Source organism: Tauraco erythrolophus, chromosome 6 (genome assembly GCF_009769465.1).
Source record: "Tauraco erythrolophus isolate bTauEry1 chromosome 6, bTauEry1.pri, whole genome shotgun sequence".
Taxonomy (NCBI): Eukaryota; Metazoa; Chordata; class Aves; order Musophagiformes; family Musophagidae; genus Tauraco; species Tauraco erythrolophus.
The window spans coordinates 37,430,246-37,442,409 of NC_141470.1; the positions used below are offsets into that span (position 1 = coordinate 37,430,246).

The window sequence follows — 12,164 nt, forward strand, 5'->3', positions numbered from 1 at the left end:
GAATTTAAGTGTTTTTACAGAGTTTAACAATATGTGGAGATTTTACCAATGAGATTGTCCATGAAGATATCAGTTTTCTTGAGATTTACAGGTGGGTCTCAATTTAGCTAGTGACCCTTTTTTTAAAAACTGTGAGATAAATTTTTCCTAGCATAATCTAGTTTACATCTAGGAAGAATCAACACATAGTTGCTTTCTGCAAGGATCTCTCCCTTTCTGCATGGCATGACATGTATTGGATGTTACATGGCCTCTTGTTGTTGCTGTACACTACTTGCAAAGCTCTAGTGGATGTCGTATTCCCTTTTTACTGCTACCTCAGATACACACAGACTTATATTGGTTTTTGTCAGTTGAATATTTTCACAGTTTTATTCTTTTTAAAAACATTCATTCAAATGAACAGAAACTTTAGTATTAGTGAGAGTTGTGTAAGTCACCTACCAAACATGAAAAATGTACATAAAATGCTAAATTATCTACTGTAAGTATTTATTTATTAATAATCTGAAATGTACCCCTTTAAGCATGTCTTGTTAGCAGCTGGCTTTATTAAGTAATATTTAGCCTATTTTTTTAGAGGTGCTACCATTTATTTCAAGGGATTACATTGCTTAGCAAATGTACCTGTAGCAAGAAGTTAATGTAGTAAGTTACATGTAAAGTAGAATTTACATGTAGAAGTTACGTGTAAATGAGACAGCTGTAGAAAAGTGAGGTCTAGAGATGAGCTGTTGTGAGCTATGTATTTTATAACAAAATTCTCCAAGTGAGTTACTTTGTAGAATCTAAAATGATTGAATGGTAGTTATTAACAGGGAAAAGACTGAGGGGAGGATATGTATATGTGCAGGAAACAAAACCTAGATGAATATAATTTCACAGAAACATTTACACAGCAGACACAAGGCAATCAGGATGAGGAACGCAAACTTTGAGGCAACCTGGAAATCACTCTGTGAGGAGAAGAGAAAAGAAGACAGAACGTTAAGACAGAATCGAAGGTCCACAGACAACTGAAAGAGGAAATGCTGAAGCTTAGAAGAATATAGGACTGTGTGCAGTCCATAATGGATTTTTTATGGTCCATAAAAAGGTGGTTTATGTCTTGTATGGAATAGTCCCTCGAAATACATGGTCTTGGTCAGAAAACAGCTACAAAGTCCTTCTGTCATAGATCTGCTTTACATGGCTATTCCTACTCTTCCTATAGTGACAAAAATGTAGGTGTGTTTGTTACCTTTGTACTTATACGGTCACTAAAAGCTTAGCACTAGTGTGAAAGAATGAGGTGATTCAATTCCCACTCCCACTGTATTCCATTGTCAGCAGATTTACTTAATAAGTTCCAGTTGTGGATTTTATTTTTTTTAAACTTATGCTACATACTTTAAAAAAAGAAAAGAAAAAGAACCAGCTATTTCTTATTTATTGTGTTTACAGAGCCACTAGACTCAATATGTACAAATGCACGGGCCAAAAGCTTCCAGGTCTTTTGACAGGCTCTTCTTGATGGAGACAAGAACACAGCCTTTGCAACTGGAACAATTGTAGCCTGGCTATTATTGATTCTGGGTCCTGGAAAACAGTGAAGAGGAGAAAGAGAAGAGAGAAAGCATATTTAAAGAATCAATTTGCTGAAGAATAGGTTTTGATTTAGGAGAAGAATCATTTTATAGTAATATAATAAAAGTGAAGGGTGATAACAAGCCTATAATGAATATAGTCATTTCAGTGACACATTTCCCATGTAGCATACGTTTGAATATGCATAGAAGAGGAAATAGGAAAGATGAAGAGAAAACCAGCACTGGGAATTGCTAGAAAATGAGTTCAGGGAGCAAAGCAAAGGGGTAATAAAACTGTCATACTATACAGAGGGAGGAGCGTGAAGAGTAGCTGAAGACGTTAATAAATATTTGTTAATTTTATGTGTAGAACTGAGTCTATAGAAAAGAAATATTCAAAATGTGTTATAAATACAAACTAATTCTGAACTGGCATGAAGAACATGTTACTGGCGACATCAAGAATACTTTTGACTGAAACTGGAACAATGAATTGGAAGAATATTAGAAACATATAAACATAAAAGAAAATGTAAGAATATGTTAATTTAAATACTATAAAAATGCCATACTTGATTTGAATGTTTTTACAGTAGAAAGAGTAGATATTGTTATGTTAATACCTTCAGTTTCTCATTGATTTCTGTATTCTGAGAAGTGCATTTTACTGGTTTTGAAGATTTTCTAACAAAGAATAAGAAAATACCAGAAATAAGAGAAAATGGAGTACAAAATGTAGTGTTTCTCAAAAATAATTTTTCCTTAGTTTACCTTTAAACACCTACTTGTATTCAGTCTATTATTTTCTCACATATTCATTCAGTTGTTCATTTACATTTTTGTTTTTTTCGAAGTTGATCTTGGTTAGACGGTATTTCTTCCAGACAGGAAAAGGAAAAAGATGAACTGAAGTGTATCATACTGATTATTTCAGTACAATCAAAAAGGTGAGAGAGGGAAGAAGTAGTAAAACTTCTTTACCATCTCATTCCCTTTATACTAGTCTAGAAATACAAGGTTTTTTTTTTATTTTGTGTCCATCTGGATTGGTGGCTTAGGAAGGAGAAATTCATGAGTGAATTCAAAATTCCAGATTGATGGCATTACTTTGTTTTTTCTGGTAGATAATTTACTCATGAATTTTTTACATTTCTTTATATTTTACACTCAATCCTTTTTTACATGTCAGACCTTCAGATAGTATAAATACGAGTCTTATAAAGGCTGGACATATTAATTGCATCAAATTCTCTGTCTTTTGTTACACTTTCTGTAACAACTTCCTTAAGCTCACAGTAATGTGCCTTTTGTAATGAAACAGAGCTTTTAACAACTTCACTTGTTATATAATATATGTTGTTTAAATATAGCAATCCATCTTTTAAGTATGTCTATAAAATATTATGTTAGTTAGTTATTACAGAAGATGCATTCTGAGCCATTCTAAATGTGTAACTGATAAAATCAAATACTTAATAATTAAAGTTCTTAATATAGATATACAACTTGATCATCTACGTTTCCTTTTCATAAATAGGGATTTTTACTATTCTATTTTAAATAGTTAAGGCATTAAATATCTGCTTTGGTTTTTAGATGTTTAATGATATTTGGCATGTCAAAATGCAGTTTAATTACAGTGTTGAATAATTGTTCAACTTAGTTATTGGAAGAATAATATCTTATTTGTTTAGTGTGTAATCAAATAGCTACGTTCCTGGGGTCTATTTATAGGTTTTACTTAAGTGTAGTAACCTGGGATTGAGGACCTCTTCATAATACATCCTTGTAGAATGGTAATTGTTCAAAGAATCACAAATCAGTCTTTGTAAGTAATTTCAGGTGTTGTTAAATCATAAGTGGTATTTCATAACATATCAAACATGATATATGTTTTTCACAGTAAATATTTAAATTGTCACGTTTGAAATGACTTAGTGCTTAAAATTTTATGTGAATTTTAAGCCATCGGTAGTCCTATATGTAAGTAATCATGCCCGTATTTTTTAAAAAATTCTGTATGTCGCAGTGTAACTGGGTATATTTTAATGATGTGCTATACCAATAATTGTGTACTCCAGAATTACTGGCTATAAGGCCGTATTTCTCTCTCAACTACTCAAATGCCAATAATTCTTAAATAACTAAATATTCAAAAGTACATAGAAAAGCAATGTTCTATATACCTGCTATGGTAAGATTTCCTCCCAACTACTTTTGCTACATTTCCTCTATAAAACTGTCTATGTAATATTTTTAAATTAGAAAGAGAATTGGGTTCTGTATGCATAGCCTATACAAATATTTAGAATTCTGGGAATGTTTGAGAATGGTCAATCATTTAGCTTACTTTTTTACTATGAGGTGTAGAAATAATCCTTACTGCATACCCTTCAAAATGGTGACATACCATATGTAACTGATTATATTTGTTGAAGTATGTGTTAGAGAGGAATTTCAATTTTTCTGTAAATTGGCAGAGGTTTAATTTCTTTTCATTGAGAAATCCTTTGCTAAATCTCTGATTGTTGTTAAAATTTAAAACAAATGTATGTTTTCTCAAGGACAGAGATTTAACAAGAAAGGACTTTTTTTTCTTTGTCAACACAATACAAGAATAAAAAGTGTGAGCTCTTCCAAAAACTGAAGATGAAATTACTTAACAATGAACAAAAAGTCAGAGGCTGACTGTGAAAAATGTTTTTTTCCTCTCTTTTCTATGCACAGAAATGTGATGGCCAAAATACTATTAAGAAAAAAAAAAAGCGCTGTAAAGTCTACAAAAATATTTTTCATCAGCAACTCAGTAATTCTTATCTTTTTTCTTTTTTCTTTCTTTTTTTTTTTTTTTTTTTTAATCTCCCTCCCCACCCCCATGCATTTCCACTTCTAGAAACCATTTCCTTAGATACTTTGTGTCTTCTTTGTTCCCATTTTTTTTTCAGTTTCATGGCTTGGCATAAGTAACTCATTAGATGTAGCAATCAGTGTATAAAGTCAGAGAAGGGAATAAAATTGAGCTCACTTTCTCTCTACTGTTTTTTCCAGGCTAATTAGAGTAAAAACTAGTAAAAGTGTGTGTTTCCCAGTTAAATAAAGTCTGTCTCTGATATACATAGAACAGCTTTGTTCATTAAAGACGTGCCATTTTTACACAGTTGCTTTTCAGAGTAGAATCGCACTGTAAACACTAGTGAAAAAATATTATGCGTTAACAGTGAAACATTAACTTGCTAGTTTCAAAGAAAAAGTTCTGCTTGTTGCTTGCTCTAAACAGTGTTGTAGAGAACTTTTTTTTTGACATCTTCTGTTACACTTCTCTGGATTTTTTTAAACATTTATGGTGCAAAGAAGTCTTGACTAATAACAAGTCAGGAACTGATTTTTGAATATAGATTGCTGTAGAGATTTATAGTTTCCTCCTACTCATACATACAGATTGTTCTAAAACTTATCAGAGTAATTCTGTGTCATGATTAGAAAGTCTTTGTCCATATAAAATCACATTATATAGATCAGTAACACCAGAGATATACTTGAGTTGATTGCATTTAATTGAGTATATAGACTATAATTGACTATATTGACTGTATTAAATGAGATTGGAATCTTTCTGTCACCTATCAGAGCACAGAGAAAAGCTGTCACGTTGGTATTGAGATTTTTCCTTGTCAATCCATGTTATCATTTCAATGACATTTAGACAACCTGCGGGTTACATTGTGAATGAGAGGATTTAGTTGTCTTCTTTTGTGATTAATTACATGCTTCATTGTCTGAGACTGTAGTGGTTAATGGAAATATGGTACACTGGTTCAATTTTGAGGCTTTTTCTTCTTTTGAACGTGTGCTTCATATATTCCTGAGTCTCACGGGACCAAGGCTGAGCTGTCGGCATTATTTCAGAAAATATATCTTGCTTTTTTTTTTTTTCTATATTGTGTAAAGTTACTTAGCGGGTGCCAAAAGGAAGTCACTGGAGTCACATGGCAGAGAGCTGGGTGTAAGGGGAAAGGACGGGAAGATATCGGAAAGTCATTCCAAAAACTCTTCTCATTTTTCAGGTTGCAGTGTATAAATATTTTGAATATTTACATAATCATCTTTGTATCATGGCAGTATCATGTATTTTAGTAAGGGGGTGAAATTTATTTTTTTTTTTTTTTAGGGGTGGCTTTTATTTTACTCATTAACAGTAGCGTATTTTTAGGAAGAGGGTAATACAGGTCTTCTAAACTTATATATAAATGTCTGCGTTTAAGGGAACTGAGAGTCAGCTGGAATCATTTGCTCTGGTGAGGTGATTTTACTCAAGGAAAATGGCTCGTGCCCATTCCAGTGGCAGACACCAGACAAACCTTGAGAAATTAAAGAAATGTCCTTTGTGAGCACAGCTGTACTGGTGAGGCTTAAATAGCAAATAGGCGTAGACCTTATTTAGTCAGAATCAGAGGTGCAAAAACTCTGAAACCTGTATTCCAAGCAAGGGCAGATTTGGAAGCAAAATAAGACTTAACAGGGAGAGGGATAGACCAAACTGCCTATTTTTAAAACTTCAAAATGGATATTGCATGGAAGCAGAGAGCCTATGGAAGAGTGGAAAAAGAGTTACCTCAGCATTTTTCTTAAACTGAACATGCACACAGGTTTTAGGGACTGAAGAGAGCACAAGGATTACTTTCTTGCATATGACATTTCTATTTATATATTCTAATGTGGAGTCGTTGACTCACGATTGGTTTGTGATATGCTGTCCTTTGCAGATCCTTTTCCCCTAGAATTGCCGTACGAATGATCAGTCCATAAAGTTATTAAGAATTCTGAATTCTAACAATGTTCTTCAGCCATACTAGCATAACATTGTTTTCATACTTAATATTGACAATGAATACATGAAAGATTGTACCAAGGTACGGTAGTTTTTTCAGTAGCATGGATTAGACTTAAGATACTCTGGAGGTACTTTCAAATTTATGATTGAAATCTGATTTCAACACATAAGGCTTTTACGGTACATTTGTTTCTATACTTACATTTTCTTTTGAGCTGAAAAATATGAAGAGGAAATAGTAATAAGGTTTTATTGAAACATACCTGCCTCTAGTCTGGTATTTGTAACAGTAATACGGAGAAAATATATCTCTGCTGTCATGGAAATTTAGGCAGCTGTAAGTATCAATTTTGTGTATGTGTATATGAGAGGGAGGAATATGTAACAAAAACTAGATAATGTCAGTGACTGGCTGGGAAGAGTCAGTGACACAATGAGAAGCCAGAGATCATCTACATGCCAAGGCCTGAGGGCTTAATTTGATATTCTCTGAAAGAGTGGATTAATGCTGCAAGGAAGTGAAATGACCAGGGCAGTAGAAAAATGTGTTCCTTGCGCTTGTTTTTTGGGTGTTGAATCTACATATACAACTGCAGTTTCTTATATGAATGTTATTAAGAAGCAGGCAACCAGGCTTCTAAACAAGTCAGCAGAGTGGCAAATGCATTTTTCAAATGAAAAATCGTTATCCTGTATATCTAAAACATGCTGATGAACGTCTCTCAAACTGTTCTTTATAATGTCTTACTTTCATTTTACACAGAAATTTATACAGATGTGTTCCAAATCCTCTACTCTTCTTCAGGAATAAATTATGTTCTTTCATGCAGCATAGGGTGGCTTTCTAAGCTTCGATTTCCAGCCTTCTTCCCACACCTTCCCTTCCTCGGACATCTTGTTTCCTGTGAAATTTTTTTCCCCATTTCATTCTGCTTAAAATAGCTATAACCAAATTCTTATATTCTGATGATAGCCTTTCGTCATTGTTCATTTAATAGCAGTTCCCGAAGACCCTAGGAGTCTGGTGCATGACGTGCCATGAAAACCGACTCAGTGTATTGCCAACGTGTTAGTAATAATTCCTGACATGATTCAATAACAAGATACTGAATAATTTGAACTGTATCTATTCAAATCCCTGCAGGGTTGAATTTAGCTAAAAATTGATTCTTCCCAGGAGCCACAGGTATTGTTATGTACCCATCATAAACATTTTAAAGGAGTGTTGACAGACACTAGAAGTAAAACTGTAAGCTTTGGTAGACATATGTCTACTATAATAAAAAAACTTTGGTTCCCATTTAGATTAAAACAGTATTTTTACTGGAAAGGTCATGCACAAGTGCTTCTAACACTGGTTTCTATTCAATAAAATGTCTGTTCACAGTGTATTTTTAATTTATCGTGATTCTGATGATAGCATATAGTATAGAAGTATTTTTGATTGATTTATCTACCACCTGAAATTGTGAGATGGAAATAATTCTATTATATTCTATTTTAAGTATGTTAGATTTGTTTATAATAGTGTAAAGTATAAAAAGATTTCATTGACCCTGTCCTTTTTTTTAATGAATTGTGAGAAAGGAAAGATTTGCATGGACATATACTGTATCACCAATTGCTATAGCAAAATTTAGTAACTTATCTTTATGATAAAAGTACTAACTATACATTTGATGTAAATGCAACAGAAGAAGAATTCTAAACTAATACAAATCCCACAAGTTCTAAAGAACAAACCATTTGTAAAGTCAAGAAAGAATCTTGCATAATGAATGATTGTATTGACAAAAAGGTTGCATCAAAATTTATTTTAGTTTAAACTTAATTTAATTAATTAAATTTAGTTAATTTTAGTTAATTTAGTTTTAGTTTAAGTTCTCCGTAGGCTCCTTTGAGATTTGCATATTGAAGTCTAGGTGTTATCAGTATTCTGCAGCCTGAATTCTGAGATTTCATTCTAACAGGCGGTATCTTGTAAAAAATGTTAAGCCACAGACGAGTGAAAATTGTAGTTTTTGAAAAAATTAATTTTAGTTATTGACTTACTTTCAGGAGTCAAGAGTGCCTAAGTTTAGTACACACTGATTTTCTTCATTATTTAATACTATGTGTTGATAAAGTATCTAACTAGTCCTTAGTGGTACAATAAAGAAATGAAATGAACTTTATACATACTTGTCATAGTATATGACAGAAAGAGAATACTTAAATTCTGTCTGCATAGAATGATTGGATGTTCTTTGATCTACATTTGATTCATTATAAGATTTTAGAGCATTTAATCTCTTGAAGAAATATTTGCCAGCAAGCAGACCTCTATTAAGAATATGTATGTATTATTACGTATGTATATAAACCCATTACATATTAATATACATATCCTTGAAAATTTTGTTGAAAATACTATCATAGTTACGTAAACTGAAAAGATTTCAATATTACTTAATCTTATTTTGGTGAACAAGATTCATTTTGAGATGTAAGGTGATTAAAATAAAAACTTGGTTTAGTACTTACTGCTCTTTTGTATTGCAGTCAGTTGGATAAGACTCATCTTTTCCATTGGTGAGATGTTCCACACAGATTCCCAATGTGTCATTTTTGTTAAGCCTGCTTTTCTTTTTTGTGCTGAGTAATTTTAGTTTTAATTCTTGTTTATTTTAATAATTTTATTGTTTTTATTAACAGAAAATAATTTTGAAAATTTGAAAGAGTAAAAAGCAAGGCAAAGCATAAAACTATCACCTGAAGTACAATTTTGAGTTTAACCCACCAATTTTATATTGTAAATTAAAAACTGAAGATCTGTAGTTGAAAAGGTGTATATAATACTAACAGAGTTGCTTTCATGCCCAGTTAAATGTAATAAGTAGTTTTGTTAAACACTGTGCTTGTTTTACAGTGTGTTTTTAAGGTGATTTGAGATTTACTGCTGGGAAAATCTTTAATGTTCAAAGTAAATTGTTCTATTGGGGAGTTTTTGATGTCCAATAGAGGCAAAATGCTATGATAAATGAAATAGCTAAATTCCCTAAGGCAAACTAACTTCATTACCTCATTTATGGATCAGTATGACAAGTTTAAAAAGAAAGGTGATTGCTCTGGAGCAATTCAAATGGCACAAAATCTTGTGATAGTTGAACTGAACCAATAATTAGCCTGAATGACAGCAAACTTTGATAGAGTAACAGAAGGAAAAGAAAAAAAGCCAAATAAAAAATGTTCTATTTATTGTACATACTAGTCCTAGGTCTTCTATAAAACTAATAGAAGTCGGGTTGTTTCCAATACAAATCTCTGTTTTATTATGCTTGCAAGACTTTAAACTTGATTTCCCACCTTTTCACTTGCCAGTTAAGAAAAGGAGCTTTTTGTATCCAATATTTTCATATTGTTTGCTTTGGACAAATTACTTAGAACGAAAGTTGATCATACTGCTGTGAGAAATAGCATACATTGTTTGCATATCTAAGCTTCTTTGTATGATATAAAATTACAGTATATTACACTGCTATATTTTGTCATACTGAGTTACATATGCATGACTTGGATGCATATTAATTAATGCTGTAGACTATTAACTCTGATGTAATACTGAAGTTGGAATGATAAGTAGGGAGTGCTATGTTGACATTTCTGACCAGCACTATGTGGGAATTTTTTGAGTTGAAATTGCTGTGCCTGCAGGAATTTGGGGAAATCACAGCTCGTTAGCTGCTTCTGTTGAAGTGTTGACTTCCCTTTGTACAGTGATTCTGAAAGAACCATGGAAAATGCTCTTTCAGGAGTCATTGTCTTCCAAAGAAACAAGGTGATACCAGTCAGCTGCCTCGTGGCATAACAGAAGATAGCTTGTAGGGACTTAATCATCTGGAATAGCAGTGTTGGATCGGATTATTTAAAGGAGATATTTCTGTGTCAAGTGTTTTATATTTTTTTGATATATGGCAAGAAAAGTGATTTTTTTTTTTTTTTCTTCCTGCTATTTCTTTCTTTTTAACTGTCCTGAATTGTAGATTAAAATATATCAGGTAGAAGTGAAGCTTTACGATTAGTAATGATAATTTGAGGGATAATTTATGTGTACCTCTGTCAATTTAATTGATGAGAACACTTTTTATAGATTGAGAAAGTGTTTTAATTTGTTTATTTAATGTTTTATCTGGGAAGATTTTCAACTTCGGTTGTGTTTAGTCTATTTTTGACTTCCTAACATGTTAACTATATATATGGCATATTTATGAAATGAAATAGTCAATCAAATCATCTCATTAAATACAATAGTATTTGAAAAAGGTACCTTTTTTCCCATACTGAACTATTAATTATTGCATTCAGCAATTAAAAACCAGTAAGTCTGCTTAAAGGCAAGGTACAAGTTAGAATTTGCTAAATTGATATTCTAGATATTTACTCATAAAAACCATTTTGTTGAAACACACACTGCTTACATTTCTTCAAAGATTAGTAATTGTCCAATTATGTAATAGCTTGCAATAAAGCCATTTAGAACTGGGAAAGTGAAGTATTTCTGTCATTATGGTTTACTTAAAGTAAGAACACAGTCTAAATGTGAAGATTTTTAATTACTGCTAAATAAACACTTCAGAAAAATATTTGCACTAAGGGGCTTTTTGTTTTTGTTCTGCAGTCTCAGTTTGAACTCAGGGTATTCCATATTCGTGGAGAACATGCTGTATCAACTGCTCAGCTTGAGGAAACCATTGCATATCTGAAGAAAGAACTCGATAATAAATTAAATAGAAGAAATGAAAAAGCAAAGGATATTGGTGTTTCAACTGAAGATGATAACCCACCAAAGACATACCGAAATGTATGTATACAGACTGACAGAGAAACTTTCATAAAGCCTAGTGAGGAAGAAAACAGAGCTGTGAAAAATAACCAATTAGTACCCAAAAAGCTTAATATTTCTTCTTTGTCACATAGTATTTCTGCCCAAAGTGAAAATAAGGACAATTACCATGTACAGTCCTCAGAAAGTGTCTTATCTTGTCAACCAAAACAAATGCTGCCACCTCCTCCACCACCACCACCTCCTCCTCCCCTTCCTGATTCTTCACTACCAAGTTTAGTTCCTCCACCACCACCTTTGCCAACGGATCTGACTTCACTGACGTCTCAGCTTGGATCTGGTCCACCACTGCCACCTCCACTTTCTGAAGACTGTAGGAATTTTCAAGCACCACCACCACCTCCACCGCCACCGCTTCCGGGGTTGGGACCGCCTGTTCCTCCTCCACTGCCTGGATCTGGGTTACCTCCTCCCCCTCCACCTCCTGGGCCTGGGTTCTTTTTTAATAGCACTTTATCTTCAAACCAAGGTCCTCGAAAACCTGCCATTGAACCTAGCCGTCCCATGAAGCCTTTGTACTGGACACGGATACAATTGCAAGGCAGCAGGTAAAATATATTTATTTGGACTTAAGAGTTGCTTTTTATAGATCGTGATACAAGGGATGTATACTATTTAAGACTTAATAACAGAAAATTAACAGTCTAGGAATGTGTAGCAAAATCAGTGTAGAGGCATGGAATTTACATGTTTTAAGAAAAAAATGGAAGGCCAAGTATAAGGTACTGCACCTAAGTTAGGGCAATCTCCAATACGCAACACAGACTAGGAGATGAATGGATTGAGAGCAGCCCTCTAGAAAGGAACTTGGGGATACTGGTGGACATGAGCCAGAAAAGTGAGCTTGAAGTCCAGAAAGCCAATAATATCCTGGGCTGCATCA

General features: G+C 33.1%; 1 protein-coding gene across 4 annotated transcripts in view; it reads left to right on the forward strand.

The window, feature by feature from the left end:
• FMN1 (formin 1) overlaps positions 1-12,164 on the forward strand; it is a 180,016-nt gene that overhangs the window by 81,398 nt on the left and 86,454 nt on the right. For all 4 annotated transcript variants that reach the window (XM_086613529.1, XM_086613530.1, XM_086613531.1 and 1 more), the window contains one exon: positions 11,057-11,829. In XM_086613529.1, the coding sequence (XP_086469655.1) occupies positions 11,057-11,829 (773 nt within the window). The remainder of the gene's footprint in view (positions 1-11,056; positions 11,830-12,164) is intronic.